Source organism: Lepidochelys olivacea (assembly GCF_965140295.1).
Source record: "Lepidochelys olivacea isolate rLepOli2 genome assembly, chromosome: 2".
Lineage (NCBI taxonomy): Eukaryota > Metazoa > Chordata > Testudines > Cheloniidae > Lepidochelys > Lepidochelys olivacea.
This window is the reverse complement of record NC_140412.1, coordinates 80,721,471-80,740,267: the sequence shown is the minus strand read 5'-3', so window position 1 is coordinate 80,740,267 and position 18,797 is coordinate 80,721,471. Positions and strand designations below refer to the sequence as shown.

The 18,797-nt window shown below is 44.5% G+C and overlaps 1 protein-coding gene across 1 annotated transcript in view; it reads left to right on the top strand.

Annotated features, from left to right (window-relative positions):
* The first annotated feature begins 4,237 nt into the window (after nucleotides 1-4,237).
* TAF4B (TATA-box binding protein associated factor 4b) overlaps nucleotides 4,238-18,797 on the top strand; it is a 124,945-nt gene continuing 110,385 nt past the window's right edge. Inside the window, exon 1 of the mRNA XM_084618565.1 lies at nucleotides 4,238-5,009. Within this exon, the coding sequence (XP_084474691.1) occupies nucleotides 4,586-5,009 (424 nt within the window). The 5' untranslated portion in view covers nucleotides 4,238-4,585. The remainder of the gene's footprint in view (nucleotides 5,010-18,797) is intronic.

The window sequence follows — 18,797 nt, the reverse complement described above, 5'->3', positions numbered from 1 at the left end:
GTGTGAAGTTATGCTGCCAGTTTAATGCATTTGGAATGCTGATAAATCTAGTCACAATCATTTAATTCTTTCCATGAGAATATAATTTGAATTTAACTAGTGAGATTGATTCCTCAAATTCATTTCCAATTGTTGCAATTATGTGAATGAATAAAATGGTCAGCAAGTCTCCCTCATTTGAGATGAATTTTAAGGCAAGTATTCAAAGTTTCTCACTCTGACAAAGAATTCCTGTGTTCAATTAAAATTATAAAATGTAACTTTGTTTTCAAAGGGTCACTGTCAGATTAAAAATCTTACTTAAAATCATTTCCTTACCAGCGTTATAACCCCTTAGATTATTACTGAAATAATTTTAAGAATCTAGATTCCATACTCCTTACTATTCTGGATTACTTTTGCATTTCTTTCAGCTTGGTCAGTGGAGATTGGCTAATTAAACTATTGTTTGTTATAACTGAAATATTATCCATAAACCCAAGGATTAAATGACTAGCCAAGGTGAAAAACTGTTCCCCTACTCCCCTTGCAATTTAATGGAATAATCCAATTGTGTACTCTTCACAGATTGTTAACTCTCTCGTTACATTAAAAAAAAAACTTCCTAAATCTTTTTTTTTTCCCTTCTGGAGTTCTCTCACTGTCTCCAGTCCCAATCATGCTATATTGTCATCAGTGTCACTTCCTCCATTACTTTCACTATCATCAGGTACTTCTCTCTCTCTCATACTTCATTGTGTTCTCTATTTCCCTTTTTTCTCCTTTCAAAAACTCTCTCTCATATTCATCTCTCCGCTTCACCCATCCATATCCACCTACTTCATTCTGGTCCATTCAGATATGGGTCTTTGGTAAAATTTCAAACATTTAATGGAGGATTAATCCTTCTAGCCAAAGAATGGTAGGTTGACCCTAAGGTACAGAGGCAATGTCTAAGTGACAAGCCTGCTCCACTGCGCACCTAAATTGCTGGAAAAGTAGATGTTACCCATGGACACTACCTGATGGTCTACTTTTTGTATCTACCTCTAGCTAGTCTCAGGTCACTGATAAATATTTATGCCCCACAACCCTTCTCATTGCAGGAAGGCAGAAGAGAATTCCTTCTCTGTTCCCGTCCCACCACAGAATCATTTTGCCATTGGGATGTGGACGGTCTCATGCTACTCTACCTCTCCCCTGGCTCATGTGATGGAAGTGTCTCTGCTACTCAACCTCTCTTTTAGACGACTCCTCTCCAGTGATTAGCGCCAGTGCCAACCTCATGTGCTGTTCAAAGCTTTTTCAATCAGCAATAGAGTGAAATTGTCCAAAGCTCTGAACAGAAATGGTAAAAGTTGCAAAGATTGTAGTTAGGTTTGCCAACCTGCTGCAAGGTGAAAACTATCAGTGTCAGCATGGAGCTGTCCATCTCCATGTTGGGAAAACAATACTGCATCCTTTTACACTCCATTCATGTTTTGCATGGTTTTTGTATCAATCAAGACTAGCATTTGTTTTCATGAAAACTTAGATTCTGTGGATGCTAATAGAAGCTTTTCCAGGCAAGTGCCTACTTGCTGTGTTCAAGATTTTTCATGCCCCGATTAAAGTAATACTTTTCATTTCATTTTCAAGATCTTTACAAAAATGAGAGAGTCTCAACATGGAAATCATACATTTCTGTTTGAAAATATTGCACCTACTATAGTTAAAGGAAACACCTACCATCACCAGGACAGAAGTCAATGAAAAGCATTTTAATAAATTGTTTACGTTGTGCATTTGATAACACTTTACATATGATCAATTTCACTGTTCTGGAAAGTAAGCCTTGATTCTGCAATCACTTATATTTGCACTTAACTTTATATGCATGACTTCCATGGCACTAACTGCTTGCTTAAAGATGATCATATGCATAAAGAAAAGGAGTACTTGTGGCACCTTAGAGACTAACAAATTTATCTACAGCTCACTTTATGCACAAATACATTGGTTAGTCTCTAAGGTGCCACAAGTACTCCTTTTCTTTTTGTGAATACAAACTAACACGGCTGCTACTCTGAAACCTGCATATGCATAAACATTCACAGGATTGGGACTATGGCCCTAATCCTGCAACAATTTCATTTGTCAGCTTCAATTTACCACAGTGATGGAACTACTCACAGTAGTAAAGTATTGTTATTCCTATTAAACAGGCAATGGAAACTGAGGCAGAGACAGAAGAGGCATTCCACTCTGAAAAATTACATTTTGTCTCCTATTGACTTCCATAATAAAATATGCTTAGTTTACATGGGACAATGTTTTCATTTTTTTTCTGTAAATTCAACCTGGGATCTGAAAGTCAAGCTGGGTTCTTTCCTTCTCATTCACCAAAAATAGGCCACATTTTAATCTTAAACATTAGTCCTGTAATGAGGTCAACCCAGGCAATCATTGTGGCATCAAGACCTTAGTTACACCCAGGTGTTCTGGAACAATTTGTATCGTGGGGGTGCTGAAAGCCATTGAACCAAACTGTAAACCCTGTATATGGTTAGCACCCACACTTCCAGCACCTGTGGTTACACTTCTGCAACTATTGTTTTTAAATTGTCCCCTCAATGACACTTCAATTGCTTTTACAGCATTTGCACAGGCATACACGACTGAGGGTGCCTTAGAAGAAATATAATCTAGTTCATTCCCTTTTATCTTTGTTGGTTCTGTAGTGGTAACAACTGTAAAACCTAGTTCCCATTTACTTTGGCGGGAGCAGAGAGGCGCTCACTACCTTGCAGGGTTTTTTTCATCCTATGTGACTTGCCCAAAGACACCCGTGGAATCTGTGCCAGAACGCGATATTGGTTGAAGATGCTCTGAGTCTAGGAGAAAAGGAGTACTTGTGGCACCTTAGAGACTAACCAATTTATTTGAGCATGAGCTTTCGTGAGCTACAGCTCACTTCATCGGATGCATACCGTGGAAACTGCAGCAGACTTTATATACACACAGAGAATATGAAACAATACCTCCTCCCACCCCACTGTCCTGCTGGTAATAGCTTGTCTAAAGTGATCAATCAAGTTGGGCCATTTCCAGCACAAATCCAGGTTTTCTCACCCTCCCCCCTCCCCCCCCCCACAAATTCACTCTCCTGCTGGTGATAGCCCATCCAAAGTGACCACTCTCTTCACAATGTGCATGATAATCAAGTTGGGCCATTTCCTGCACAAATCCAGGTTCTCTCACCCCCTCACCCCCCTCCAAAAACCACACACACAAACTCACTCTCCTGCTGGTAATAGCTCATCCAAAGTGACCACTCTCCCTACAATGTGCATGATAATCAAGGTGGGCCATTTCCAGCACAAATTCAGGTTTTCTCACCCCCCCCCACCCCTATACACACACAAACTCACTCTCCTGCTGGTAATAGCTCATCCAAAGTGACCACTCTCCCTACAATACACTCTCACTTTGGATGAGCTATTACCAGCAGGAGAGTGAGTTTGTGTGTGTGGTTTTTGGGAGGGGGGTGAGAGAACCTGGATTTGTGCAGGAAATGGCCCAACTTGATTATCATGCACATTGTGTAGAGAGTTGTCACTTTGGATGGGCTATCACCAGCAGGAGAGTGAATTGGGGGGGGGGGGTGAGAAAACCTGGATTTGTGCTGGAAATGGCCCAACTTGATGATCACTTTAGATAAGCTATTACCAGCAGGACAGTGGGGTGGGAGGAGGTATTGTTTCATGGTCTCTGTGTGTATATAATGTCTGCTGCAGTTTCCACGGTATGCATCCGATGAAGTGAGCTGTAGCTCACGAAAGCTTATGCTCAAATAAATTGGTTAGTCTCTCAGGTGCCACAAGTCCTCCTTTTCTTTTTGCGAAGACAGACTAACACGGCTGTTACTCTGAAATGAGTCTAGGAGGATGTTTAAATCCCGCCAAATTGTAATGCTTAAAACGCCCTGAAACGCTTCTCTGGCTTTGAGGGTTTGCAAGAAAAAATGCCAAGCGAGCCCCAAAGCTTCGGCCTGACCCCGCGCAGCAGCTTCCCCCGGTGGGAGCTCCCACACCGGCCTCCCGGCTGTTTGGAACGCGGCCCCTTCGACGCCACAAAGCTCCGCCCCATAGGCTCGTTGGGCGCCGCCAATCCGCAGGCAGAGTGCCCGGGGGAAGCCCGGCTGCGGCCCCGCGCGCCTGGAGCGCGTGCGCGGGGGGCTCCGCGTGGCTCTATAAACATGGCTGGGGCCCGCCGCGCGGGGGCGGGTCCAAGTGCCGGGCAGCGGGAGCCCAGGGCGCCGGCGCAGTAGCAGTAGCGTGAGCCGGCTCCCTGTACCCGGCCGCCGCCGCTGGGGGGAGGCCTAGCTCGCCCCACGTGTGCGCAGCCGGCCGGGGACGGATGACCATGTGTTTTCGCCGGTGTGGCAGCGGGAGCCCCCCGGAGCAGCCCGCGCGCCGCGGCGGCGTGTGAGCCCCGGATCCTGCCGCGCCGCGGCGAGACCAGCCTCCCCCCTTCCCGGCTGCTATGCTGTGGGATAACGCGGACGCCCCGGGAAACTCCAACCCTCCCCGCCTTGGTCCCGCTCTCCTCCTCCTCCTCCTCCTCCATGAGCACCTCTGCGGCAGCCCCGGTGCGGGTGATGCCCGCCGGGCACCCTGAGCAGGCAGTGGCGGCTCCTGCAGCGAGCGGGGCCGGTGGGGCTCAGCCGGCACCTGCCCTGCTCTGCTCTCAGAGCACGGTGCCCCCTGCCTCTGTCTCCGCAGCTGGCGCTCCCGCGGGGGCCCAAGCAGTTGCCTTGAGCCACGCAGTGACTAAGGTTCCCATCAGCCTGGTGCCTGCCGTTTCCCAGCAGTCACGGGTGGTGACTGCCCCCGTGGGGACGCTGGTGGCTAAAGTGGCCACTGTCACCGCTGCCCAGCAGCCACCCAAGAACTCTGGGGGGCCTAGGCTGGCTGCTCCGCAGACCGTGGCTCCCAAAGCCCCCCAGACCACTACAATACAACTGCCTGCAAACTTCCAGATCCCACCAGGTGAGTCACCTGCTTTTCTCTTCTACACCCCCTGAAAGGCATCGCACTGCGAAGGGACCGCTTCTGGGCTAGGAGAGCTCGGTGCTGTGTGAAACTTCTCTGGGAAGCTGAGGACAGGCATAATGCAAAGTGCTCCACTTCGAGCCTGAAGTACTGTTATGGGTCCTTCTGTAAGCTCTCAAGTAGGAGGAAATAATCAGGACCCTCTCTCTCTCTCTGTTTATATGTTCTCATGTAGTCACTTAAAAATGCCATATTGGGTCAGACCAATAGTCCCTCTAGCCCAGTATCCTGTCTGCTGACAGTTAGAACCCTGTATGGATACAAAATTTATATCTGTGGATATAAAGCAGATATTTCTGGAGTTGTAGAGCTCTAGCAACAATGAGTGAGACCAGCAGGGCCCTGGCCAGCGACCAGGCCAGGAACTGTAGCGGCAAAAGCTGCAGCAGCATGTCAGGCCACTACTCGCAGGAGCCAGCGCCCAACCCTGGCAGCTCCTCCGGTGTGGTTTTATTGCCCCAATCCCTACCCGCTGGGGCGGGCACCAGGCTCACCGGCAGCTGTCCCTGATCATGCTAAGCTCTGATCATGCTAGTGGTTCTCAACCTGCAGCCTGTGGGCTGCTTGCTGCCCAATCTGCACAGAGCTGCGGCTCATGTGGCATCCTCAGGGCCATACAGGTAGTATTGGATGTGGCCCACAATGGTAAATAGGTTGAGAACTACTGCGCTAGTGTGTGCAAGTGGCTTGCGCACTTCCAGACAGGAGATGCACGCCGCTGCTTGGAAGGGACTCCCGTCCAGGAGAATGCAAGCCATTTGCACACAATAGCATATAAGGGACAGCTGCTGGTAAGCCTGGGGCCCAGTCCAGTGGGTAGGTGGGGGTGGTACAGCCATGCTGGAGGAGCTTCTCTAGGCTAGGTGCTGCTGCGGTTTCTGGCCTGGCTACTGGCCAAAGCCCTGCTGGTCTCACTCATTGTTGCTAGAGCCCTACAACTCCATGGAGATCCACAGCTATCTACATCTACGGATATACATTTTGTATCCGCGCAGGTCCATGCCAGGTGCTTCAGAGAGAATGAACAGAATAGGCAATCATTGACTGATCCATCCCTCTGTTGTCTACTCTCAGCTTCTAGCAATCAGAGGCTAAGGACACCCAGAGCATGGGCTTGCATCCCTGATCATCCTGGCTAATAATCATTGATGGACCTATCTTCCATGAACTTACCTAGTTCTTTTTTGAACTCTTTTACAGTTTTGTCCTTCATAGCTTTCACTGGCAGCGAGTTACACAGGTTGACTCTGTGTTGTGTGAAAAAGTACTTTCCTTGTTACATTTTTTTAACCGCTGCCCATTAATTTCATTGGGTGACACCTCTGGAACTTGTGATGTGTAGGGGTAAATAATGCTTCCTTCTTCACTTTCTCCACACCATTCATGATTTTATCTACCTCTGTCATCTCCATCTTTAGTCCTCTCTTTTCAAAACTGAAAAGTAAGAGTCTTAATCTCTCCTCATATATATGTTCCATACCTTTAATAGTTTTGTTGCCCTTTTCTGTATTTTTTCCAGTTTTTTCAGATGGTGTGACCAGCATTCCAGGTGTGGGGATACCGTGGATTTATATAGTGGCATTGTGATATTTTCTGCTTTATTATCTATCACTTTCCTAATGGTTCCTAACATTCTGTTAGCATTTTTGACTACTGCTGCAAGTTGAGCAGATGTTTTCAGAAAACTATCCACAATGACTCCAAGGTCTCTTTGAGTGGTAACAGCTAATTTAGATCCCATCATTTTGTATGTATGGTTGGGATTGTTTTCCAATGTGCACTAGCTTTCATTTATCAGCACTGAATTTCATCTGCCATTTTGTTGCTTAATCACCCAGTTTTATTAGGTCTTCACAGTCATCTTTGGACTTAACTATCTTGAGTAATTTTGCATTGTCTGCAGACTTTTGCTACCTCACAGTTTACTCCTTTTTTCAGCTCATGTATGAATATGTTGAATAGCACTGGTCTCAGAACAGATCCATGTGGGACATCCCTGTTTGCCTCTCCATTCTGAAAACAGACCATTTCCTCCTTCTTTGTTTCCTACTCTGTCTTTTAACTAGTTACTGATTCATGAGAGGACCCTCCCCTCTTATCCCATGACTGCTTACTTTGATTAAGAGCCTTGTGTGAGGTACCTTGTCAAAGACTTTCTGGAAGTCCAAGTACACTATATGCACTGGATCACCCGTATCCACATGTTTGTTGATCCCTCTCAAAGAATTCTAATAGATTGGTGAAGTGTGATTTCCCTGAACAAAAGCCATGTTGACTCTTCCCCAGTGTGTTCATCTGTGTGTCTGATAATTCTGTTCTTTACTACAGTTTCAACCAAATTGCCTGGTACTGAAGTTAGGCTTACCATCCTTTAATTACCAGGATCCTGTCTGGAGCCTTTTCTAAAAATTGGTGTCACGTTAGCTGTGCTCCAGTTATCTGGTATAGAAGCAGATTTAAATAAGTTACATACCACAGGTAGTTCTGCAATTTTATATTTGAATTTCTTCAGAACTCTTGGGTGAATACCATTTGGTCCTGGTGACTTATTAGTGTTGAATTTATCAATTTCTTCCAGTACTTCCTCTATTGATTCCTCAAACTGGGACAGTTCCTCAGATCTCCTTCACATCTTCTGCAGTAAAGAATTCATTAGCTTGTCTGCAATGGTCTTATCTTCCTTGAGTGCTTCTTTAGCACCTCTATTTTCCAATGGCCCCACTGATTGTTTGGCATTGTTTGGCAGGCTTCCTGTTTCTGATGCACTTAAATTTTTTTGCTGCTGGTTTGTCTTTGCTTGCTCTTCAAATTCTTTTTTGGCCTGCCTAATTATGTTTTTACTCTTGCCAGAGTTTATACTCATCTTGGTTTTCCTCAGTAGGATTTTACTTCCACTTCTTAAAGAAAGCCTCTTTGCTTCTAACCATTTCTTTTACTTTGTTGGTTAGCCATGGTAAAACTCTTTTGGTCCTCTTACTATATTTTTTAATTTGGGCTATAGATTTAATTTGAGACTCTATTATGGCATTTTTAAAAAAGTTTCCATGCAGCTTGCAGGCATTTCACTTTTTTGTGACGACTTTTTGATTTCCGTTTAATTAGCTTTCTCATTTTTCTGTAGTTCCCCTTTCTGAAGTTCAGTGCTATTGTGGTGGGCTTTTTTGGTGTTCCCCTGCCCCATGGGATGTTAAATTTAGTTATATTATGGTCGCTATTACCAGGCAGTTTAGATATAGTCCTCTCTTGGACAAGTTTGTATGGTCCATTTAGGACTAAATCAAGAATTGCCTTTTCCCTTTTGGGTTCCAGGACTAGCTGCTCCAAGAAGCATTCACTTATGATGTCAAGAAACTTTCTCTTCATCCCATTCTGAGGTGACATGTACGCAGTCCCCCATTATTGTTGAGTTTTCTATATTTATAGCCTCTAATCTCCTGGAGCATTTCACAGTCACCATAACATCACCATCCTGGTCAGGTGCTCAGTAGTGTATTCCTACTGCTATATTTTTATTACTCAAGCATGGAATTACTAACCATGGAGGTTCTCTGGTACAGTTTGATTCATTTAAGATTTTTACTGTGTTTTTCTTTGACATTTTATGTCACCACCTCATCAACACGACCTACTCTGTCATTCCTATATAGTTTGTACCCTGGTATTACCATGCCTCACTGATTATCATAATTCCACCAAGTTTCTGTAATGCCTATTGTATCAATATCCTCATTTTAATACCAGGTGCTCAAGTTCATTCCTCTTAGTATTTAGATTTCTAGCATTTGTATACAAGCACTTACAAAATTTGTCAGTATTTGGTTGTGTGCCTTCATGTGATGTAATTGAATGAGACTTTTTTGTTTGACTGTTTCTCTTCAGTTCCTATCTGTACTGTATCAACTTCTATCCTCTCCTCCTGACTAAGATATAGAGAATCCTTGTTAACAGATCCTCCCCAAGGGACGTCTCTGTCTGAATTATGTGATCCTCCACACCTGTTGCCTTTCCCCTGGTCCCTTTTTAAAAAACTCCACTACAGCCTTTTTAATTTTACATGCCAGCAATCTGATTCTGTTTTGGTTTAGGTGGAGTGGATCCTTCCTGTACAGGCTCCTGCTTTCCAAAAAGGTTCCTAATAAAGCTAAACTTCTCCTCCCCCGTTGTCTCATCCATGCATCCATGCCTGTCTAACTGATCCTGCTTGTGGAATTGGAAGCATTTCAGAGAATGCTACCATGGAGGTTCTGGACTTCAGTCTCTTACTTAGAAGCTTAAATTTGGTCTCCAAGACCCCTATACCTTTCCCTAGTCAGCAGTACCTACAAGTACCATGACCACTGGCTACTCCCGAGCACTGCACTCTCTTGATGTCTCAAAACATCTGCAACCCTTGCATCCGGCAGTCAATTCACCATGTGGTTCTCCCGATATCACAAACCCAGCTATCTATGTTTCTAACGATTGAATCCCCCATTATGTTATAGTTGCCTTTTAAAACAAGCATTGGAGTGATTCTGGGAATTGAAGACTAGTAAGCTTTATGTCAGCACCAGGGAATTAATTTAAACTATCATTAAAAATAGAATTATGAAATACCTAAATAAAAGTGATGTGAAAGGAACAAATCAGCATGGCTTTCATAAAGGCAAACTTGTTTCTAGCCTCTTTAGGGTTCTTTAGGCATATCAACAAATAGTGGGTGAAGGAGAATTGGCTGACCTTTATTTGGATTCTCAAATTCTTTGTCAAAGTATCTCTCACCTTGTGACTTAGTTTCCTCTAACGTTTAGTGAGGGGAAAAGTACTGTTTTGGATCAGACATTGACTAAAGTACAAATTCAGTAGGCATAAATGGTCAGCTCACAGCGTGACAAAAGCTTAACAATGTAGGGCTCCCCAAAGTTCTGTACTGGATGAAGAAAGATAGACTTGTGGTTAAGGCATTGAACTAGAAATCAGGAGATCTAGGTTAAATTCCTAGCTGTCCTGTAGACATCCTTTGTGATCTTAGTCAAGTTACTTATACTTAATTGCTCTGCCTAAAGTTTCTTGTAAAATAAGGTTAGTTCCCTACCTCATAGAGGTGTTGTGCAGATAAAATCTATCTGCTTGGATAGATACTGGTGGTGGAGGGGAGAAGAGGAACATCTAGGTTGATCAGCTTTTAATCTACAGTTCAATGTGCAAAAAGGTGGTGAGCAGCCAGGTGGTGATATTGTCAGATGACAGAATTTAGTCCTGAAATGTTGTTTGGTTCTAGCCACCCTCTCCTAAAAAGCATTTAGCAGAAATAGACGGGATTCAGAAACGTATACCAAAAATGACCGGAAGTGTAGAAAGTCTTAATGAAAAGAGATTGAAAGGTTTGGAACATGCAACTTAAGGGGCAGGTGAAGTGGTGATATGATATACAGAAGATTAATCAGGTGCTCCACTCACCGTTCCTCGTAATATTGCAAACAATGGGTTATTCCTCTTATCGGTTCTAAACTTGCTGTTCTGCCTGCCTCATCGCAAGGCTCTGGATTAGATGATCCCTTATGGTCCCTTCCATCCCAACGTTTCTTTGAGTCTGATTCACAAAAAGCTTTTTTTTAACCATCTATTCACTGGAATTCACTGCCACTATATATCGAGCCTGCAAGGGTTTAGTGGGATTCAAGAACTGATGAACACTGATCTAGATTAGATGAAGTTCTTAACATTATAAGGGAAAAAAACCCATCATACTTCTGTTGGAGGTTAACTTATGCCCTGAAAGTTCATACCCCAATTGTAGTGAAAAAAAATTGTATTTCCATGGTTGTCTACCACCAGGAAAATTCCTGTATTAAAAGCATTTGTTACTAACAGTCAGACAGGATACTGGATTAGATGGGTCACTGGTCTGATCCAATATGGTAATTCCTATATTCTTATTACATATCCCCGATTTTCAGAACAAATTCAATATCCTGAAGTGCACTTTATGTATTCTTTTGTATTAAAGTATACTTCACAAAATTTCTGTATGGACCCCTATCAAGTTTTTAAAAACTAGCCTATTTTCATTAGTCAGTTTCACTTTCTGGTTCTCAGACTCTAGCACTGTGGTTCTCAAACTTTTGTACTGGTGACTCCTTTCATATAGCAAGCTTCTGAGTGTGACCCTCCTTGTATGTTAAATGCACATTTTAATATATTTAACATTATTATAAATGCAGGAGGCAAAGCGGGGTTGGGATGGAGGCTGACAGCTCGCAACCCCCCCCCCCCCAATGTAATAACCTCGAGACCCCCAGAGGGGTCCCGATCCCCAGGATGAGAACCCCTGCTGTAGCACAATGATGTGGTGTCCGGGTTGTGAGGACATATTTAAATCATATCCAGCTTTCCATTGAAATGAAACATTGCAGAAGTGTGAGTGTTAGGTTTTGTGAATTCATTTATAAAAAAACTCTAAGTTTTGGCCTCTAATAAGGTCCTTTTACAACATACTGACTTTTGACATGAAGATGGGTTTAAGGAAAAAAAACTGAAGTGCATGCTCACTAGCATTATCATAGTTTGGGAACTTTCATATGAGTTTAAATCTATTCACCTTCCATGTGTTTTTTCATAACTTGTGTATAATCTGTATTGAAGAAGTAGTTTTATAAAAGGATTTTTTCCTATCTGCTTTCTTTCCTACTTAAGTGAAGAAATAGTGCTGAATATGGTATCTATGGAACGAGGCAGATGTCACAAATGCAGCATTACATTGCATCTTCTGTTTGAGCCTGGGATAGGAAAGGGTGAAGCTGAGCTAGGTTTCAGATTGGAGTTTAGAGGTTTTAATATTTTAAAATGTTGCAACTTAACTCCATTTGCTTTTTAAGAGATTTCTTCTGTGCTACCAGTGTACAAAGTTAGTTAAAATTCAAATGTAGAAACATCACTGGATGATGCACTTTGATTATTTTGATCCTTTAAAAAGAGACTCTTACACTTGAGAGGGCTTTATTCTATTTACATGTTTTCTGTCTTATGGATTTCATTCTTAATAATTAGCCAAAAAAGGTAATTCAGGCAGGAAGTTCTAATGCTGAATTGTAGCATTACAACTAGGTAAGTGTTCATACGAATGCCTCAAACAAATGGTTGACTTAACCATGGAGTGTCAACGCTTATATTTGGAAATAAATAGCTACAAAATCAAGCAACAGGCAGAAATGAAAAGTGGTAGGTAAGAGAATGCAATTAGCTTTCAAAATAGTGGTGTTCAATCTGTGGCCCTTGAGAGCAACTATTGAGGAAAATATGCATTTAATTATTAATTAAAAGCATGTTCCCTGTGATTCTGGAAGTGTTTGAATTGGCCCTTTTGCTATGGGGAGAAGTAGGGAGCACCACTTATCACTGGTTTCAGAGTAACAGCCGTGTTAGTCTGTATTCGCAAAAAGAAAAGGAGGACTTGTGGCACCTTAGAGACGAACCAATTTATTTGAGCATGAGCTTTCGTGAGCTACAGCTCACTTCATCGGATGCATACTGTGGAAAGTGTAGAAGATCTTATTATATACACAGAGAATATGAAACAATACTTCCTCCCACCCCACCCTTCCTGCTGGTAATAGCTTATCTAAAGTGATCATCAGGTGGGCCAGTGCTGGAAATGGCCCACCTGATGATCACTTTAGATAAGCTATTACCAGCAGGACAGTGGGGTGGGAGGAGGTATTGTTTCATATTCTCTGAGTATATATAAAGTCTGCTGTAGTTTCCACGGTATGCATCCGATGAAGTGAGCTGTAGCTCACGAAAGCTCATGCTCAAATAAATTGGTTAGTCTCTAAGGTGCCACAAGTACTCCTTTTCTCTTTCCACTTATCACTGTTTGTTTTAAAGCACTTGCAGTGTGAACTGGGTGCACTCTTTAGTAGCAGCTGCCCTTTCCCTGTTGCAGCTGCTGATTAGCTCTCTTGCTGGCTGGCTGCTGCTTTGTGAGCAAAGTGGGAGGAGAGAGTTGCACTGGGCTGTGGGAGTCGCGAGGGAGCAGGATAGGAGCTTGCCTGGCTCTGCCAGAGTCTAGTGGAGCATCTAGAAAAGATGTTTCCTTTCCCCTAAACAGCCATTGTGGGAAGCCCAGGGGAAGAGGAAAAACAGTTACAGGTCACTGACTCTCTGGCCTGGGACAGGTTAGTCAGCCTTGTGCCAGCTGGCGCAAACTCTGCTAAGGACCTTCTAGCTCAGGGGTGGCCAACCTGTGGCTCTTCTAAAGTTAATATACAGCTCCTTGTATACGCACCGACTCCAGGGCTGGGGCCTACAGGTGCCAACTTTCCAGTGTGCCGGGGGTGCTCACTGCTCAACCCCTGGCTCTTCCACCCTGCCCCCTCCCACCCTTCCCCTGAGGCTGCCATGGCTTTGCTCCCCCCCACCCGCCTGAGCCTCCTGCATGCCACGAAGCAACTGATTGGGAAGGAGGGGGAGGTGCTGATCTGCGGGGCTGCTGGTGGGCGGGAGGCGCTGGGAGCGGGGGGTGGGGCTGATGGCTCCTTCTCAGGCTCAGGTTGGCCACCCTGATCTAACAGATAGCCAGAGCACTGTGCACTCAAGCCACTCCCCCCTGTGCTGGAGGTGTATGGGCTGTTGTTAGTTTTACAGCCACTGGAGGAGGTACTGTACAAGAGGGGGGTCCCTAGCAGGCACTTGCAGGTAGGGGACTAGCAGGTTCCTTTTGTGTCACCTGAACCAGAACTGGGCAGAGAAACCTGCTCCAGAGTGTGTATTTTGGCCCCTTCATCTTGAAATATGGTAAACTCTCAGACTGAACAAATTGCTTCCTTAAAGGTAAAAAGAACAGGAATACTTGTGGCGCCTTAGAGACTAACAGTTTTATTTGAGCATAAGCTTTCATGGGCTACAGCTCACTTCATCGGATGCATGCAGTGGAAAATACAGTGGGGAGATTTTATATGCACAGAGAACATAAAACAGTGGGTGTTACCATTCACACTATAAGGAGAGTGATCAGTTAAGGTGAACTATTACCAGCAGAAGAGGGGGAAAAAACCTTTTGTAGTGATGATCAAGATGGGCCATTTCCAGCAGTTCACAAGAATGTGTGACGAACAGTAGGGGGGGAAAATAGACATGGGGAAATAGTTTTACTTTGTGTAATGACACATCCACTCCCAGTCTTTATTCAAGCCTAATTTAATGGTGTCCAGTTTGCAAATTAATTCCAATTCAGCAGTCTCTCGTTGGAGTCTGTTTTCAAAGTTTTTTTGTTGTAATATTGCGACTTTTAGGTCTGTAATAGAGTGACCAGAGAGTGAATTGTTCTCCGACTGGTTTTTGAATGTTATAATTCTTGACATCTGATTTATGTCCATTTATTCTTTTACGTAGAGACTGTCCAGTTTGACCAATGTACATGGCAGAGGGGCATTGCCGGCACATGATGGCATATATCACATTGGTAGATGTGCAGGTGAACGAGGCTCTGATAATGTGGCTGATGTGATTAGGGCCTATGTTGGTGTCCCTTGAATAGATATGTGGACACAGTTGGCAATGGGCTTTGTTGCAAGGATAGGTTCCTGGGTTAGTGGTTCTGTTGTGTAGTGTGTGGTTGCTGGTGAGTATTTGCTTCAGGTTGGGGGGCTGTCTGTAGGCAAGGACTGGCCTGTCTCCCAAGATTTGTGAGAGTGATGGCTCGTCCTTCAGGATAGGTTGTAGATCCTTGATAATGCGTTGGAGAGGCTTTAGTTGGGGGCTGAAAGTGACGGCTAGTGGCGTTCTGTTATTTTCTTTGCTGGACCTGTCCTGTAGTAGGTGACTTTTGGGTACTCTTCTGGCTCTGTCCATCTGTTTCTTCACTTCAGCAGGTGGGTATTGTAGTTGTAAGAATGCTTGATAGAGATCTTGTAGATGTTTGTCTCTGAGGAGTTGGAGCAAATGCGGTTGTATCGTAGAGCCTGGCTGTAGACAATGGATCGTGTGGTGTGGTCTAGATGAAAGCTGGAGGCATGTAGGTAAGTATAGCGGTCAGTAGGTTTCCAGTATAGGGCAGTGTTTATGTGACCATCGCTTATTAGCACTGTAGTGTCCAGGAAGTGGATCTCTTGTGTGGACTGGTCCAGGCTGAGGTTGATGGTAGGGTTTTCATCTTTCATATGAGACTCTTCCTGCTCTGCCTTCTCTTTAAAAAAAGTGAACGTTTTTGAGAGAACTTTACAGTCAATGCAGTCTGCATACAGAACACGAACAGCACGTGCAGTATTTACTTCCCAGCTGTGCAAATATGCCATTGTCCTGATCTGTGTTCATTCGGTCCTTGGCCTATGCTGATATTGCTAATGGTGGTTCAGATTGTGAGAGAGTCCATGACACACAAGACAATCTGTTTGCTGTGGAGTGGACTGACCACTCACTTCAATTTACTGTTAGAAAAGTAGTGGTGATAAATGCTGTGCAGGTGTCAGTGATGGAAATAGTTGAAGGCTGGGTTGAAGATAAGGTTCCTGTTAATATTTTTGATATAGCTCTTATCTTCCAAAATGGCTAGTAGTGTGGACAAGCTTACTCATGGTCTTAGCACATGAGTCTAAAGGGCTACAAAAATAAAAACCAAAAAAAACTCTGGTAACTGACCTCACATTCTGGGGTCCAACACATTTATGGAAGAGAGAAATGACATAGAGCAAAAAGAACAGCAGCAATCATAATTTCAGTACTCTATCTTCCTTTTCCCCATCCCTGTTCTTGGATCTCCTTATATTCTTTTTTGCCCTTTCTGTCACTGTTCATCTTTTCAGTTGTCTATCTTCTACTTCTCATCCTTACTCCGTTTGTCTGGGGGATGTTTTAAAGGCCATTTTTGAAGGGTCACCAGCAGCCAAACAGGTCTGCTTCCCTTATGGAAGGGCAGGGCAGTGAAGTGTGAAATTTGCCTAGATACTGATGAATTCACCTTTATTACTTTATGATATGCTTACATTAGGGATACTCTTCAAAAGCTTACCATTGTTACGAAATCTGGTCTAGCTGTACTGGTGTTAGCAATGTTGTAGTGTACTAGGGCTGCCAGCTACTAGTTTGTTAGATATGTGTCCTGTGAGCAGGGTTAGATGATGCTTAAACCAGTAGCAGCAGCTTGTTTACACTAGGCGTGCTAAAATTGCTCACTCCCATGGAGCTGAACAGGTGTGTTAGCAACCGTGGATAGGTATGCTTTGAAAAACAGCCCTAGTATAGGCAGGGCCCTACTGAGCATAACATGCTTTTCTACTTGCTGCAGAAAGCAAGTGACTAAGATTATGGGAATTTAGTCCGTTTCTCTTTTCATCTGGGTCCTCTACAAAGAACTGTTTTACTTGTTGCTGGCAAGTTCACTGCCACCTAAGGTCTGTACAAGCTGATTGTGGATAACTGTTCAGAAAGCTTAGGCCTTGTCTACACTACACAGTTTTGTCAACAAATCAGTTTTCATAGACAAAACACACTGTACACACTGAAATGCTCCTCTCGCCGATGTAACTCCCTTGCTACGCTGACATAATAAAACCACCTCAACGAGCAGCATAGAGCTTTTTGCGACAGAGCGACCTCACTTAGTTATGTCACCTTAAGTGGCCTCCAGGAGGTGTCCCACAATACCCATCATGACTGCTCTGGTTAGCAGTTAGAACTCTGCTGCCCCGAAGATACACAGGTATGCGCCCCTCCCCTGTTTAGAAGCCAGGGAATTTTTGAAATTTCTCTTCCTGTTTGCTCATGGTGCACAGTTCACACAGCATCTTCCCAGTTGACCGTGTTGGCTTCACACAGCAGACGTGCTTCCGTGTGGAGCACACCAGAGCTGTCTGATCTACTGAGTATATGGGGAGAGGAGGCTGTGCAATCGCAGCTTTGCACCAGCTGTAGAAAATCCAATACTACAGGCTGATTGCATGAAAGGCACATGCAGCTGTGTCATGGTAAAATCAAGGAGCTGAGGCAGGCATACCAGAAGGGAAGGGAGGCCAACCATCGCTCTGGAGCCACACCAAAGACATGCTGCTTCTATACAGAGCGGCCCGCTATCCTTGGTGGCGACCCCACCTCCACCAAGAGTCCTGTGGATACTTTGGGGGACTGGAAGCAGCAGTCAGAGGACTCAACCCCGATGAGGAATTGGTGGACGAGGAGGTGGAACTGGAGGATCATGTGGAGCATAAGGCAAAGTCGTCCAGATGCGTGGCAAGTCAGGACCTCTCTTCCACTCAGGAGGAGTCTAGCCGGTCCCAGCATTCCAGCTCTGGCTTGCAGGATGCAGGAGAGGGGAGCACTGGTAAGTGCTCATTTTGCTTTGATACTGCACAGTGAGAGGAGATTGAGCTCTCATGTATTTTGTTGTATGGTAGAGGAGGGATAAGGGACTGAAATTAATAAAGCCTATCCATCTGCGCAGTGGGGCCACGGCAAAAAATATGTTAATGTACACAGGGATGTCTCTGGAATCCTCCATAGTGATCTCTAGGATACTGTCTTCTAGGAATTCTGCCATCCTCTGCTGAAGGTTCCTTCGGAGAGCTGCCTTGTTTCTCCCCACCGCTATAGGAAACTTCGCTGCACTACCCAGCAATTAGCTCTGCAGGGACCAAAGCGGCACACAGGCGATCAGCCTACAGAGCTGGTCTGAAGCCACACACATGCAGGAGATGCTCCCTTGCATCCTGGGTTACCTGTAGGAGTGAGATCTGGTTCGATTACCCTATCCTATGGAAAAGGGAAGGGTACCAGTATTCAGAATAGGCTCCCTAGCCACTTATAGTAACCCCCTTTGCAAACCAGCCTTTGTCCTGTCTTGCCTTTTCCCCTTTGCCCACCCCCACCATGTGAAGTCACCATAAATGGGACTCATGGTGACCTGTGCTAGCCAAGGGACAGTGAGAAAGAGGTGTATGTAACTTTTCTGATTCACAGCTGTGAGGGCACTCAATACCATCTCTTGATTGCTGCTTTGCCTTCTGCAGATGTGCCCTTGAGAACACACTCCTCCACACCAGTGATGCACCTCCATCAGATAAGGCAGTGACCCAGTAAAGAAGATATGTTTCTCGAAGTGCTGCAGTGAACAGATGCATCACATAGTGAAATGAGCATGGAGAGAGACGACAAATGAAAGACTGAGGCTGGATAGCTGGGAAAGGACATGGGCAGGAGTGGAAGATAAAGCTCCTGGAGGACCATATAGAGATGTTGAAGTCCCTCATTAGCCTGCAATTAGAGCAAATCTGTGCCTGACTCCCCTTCCTGCGACAGTAGAACTCTGGTCCATGCCTTTCCCAAACTCCCCTACCAAATTCGTTGCATGGTCCTGGTCCCTCACAGTACCCTGTGCGCTCCACGCCTAGAGACTGGTTTTCCAATGAAAGATGGAATTACACCCAGCTGTGAGAGCCCTATCTGCGAGACTGTTCCTCACTTTTATGTTCCCTGTTTGTCCAAAAGTTTGTTTTATCCCGTTATTAAACCTGAGTCTTTGAAATAATGAGTCTTTATTTGTGACATACCTATGTCGCTCAGTGCTAACGTTGAAACACAGTGGCTATAGGTAGGAATATTTGCTCCTTGCAATTAATGCTCAAGAAGCAAGCACTACAGGAGTAATTCATGGCGGCAAGTAAACATTGCCTGGCCAAATTCATCACATACAAACACGTTACTGGGAATCATTGTCAAAATGTTCCTTCAAAGCCTCCTTGATTCAAATAGCCT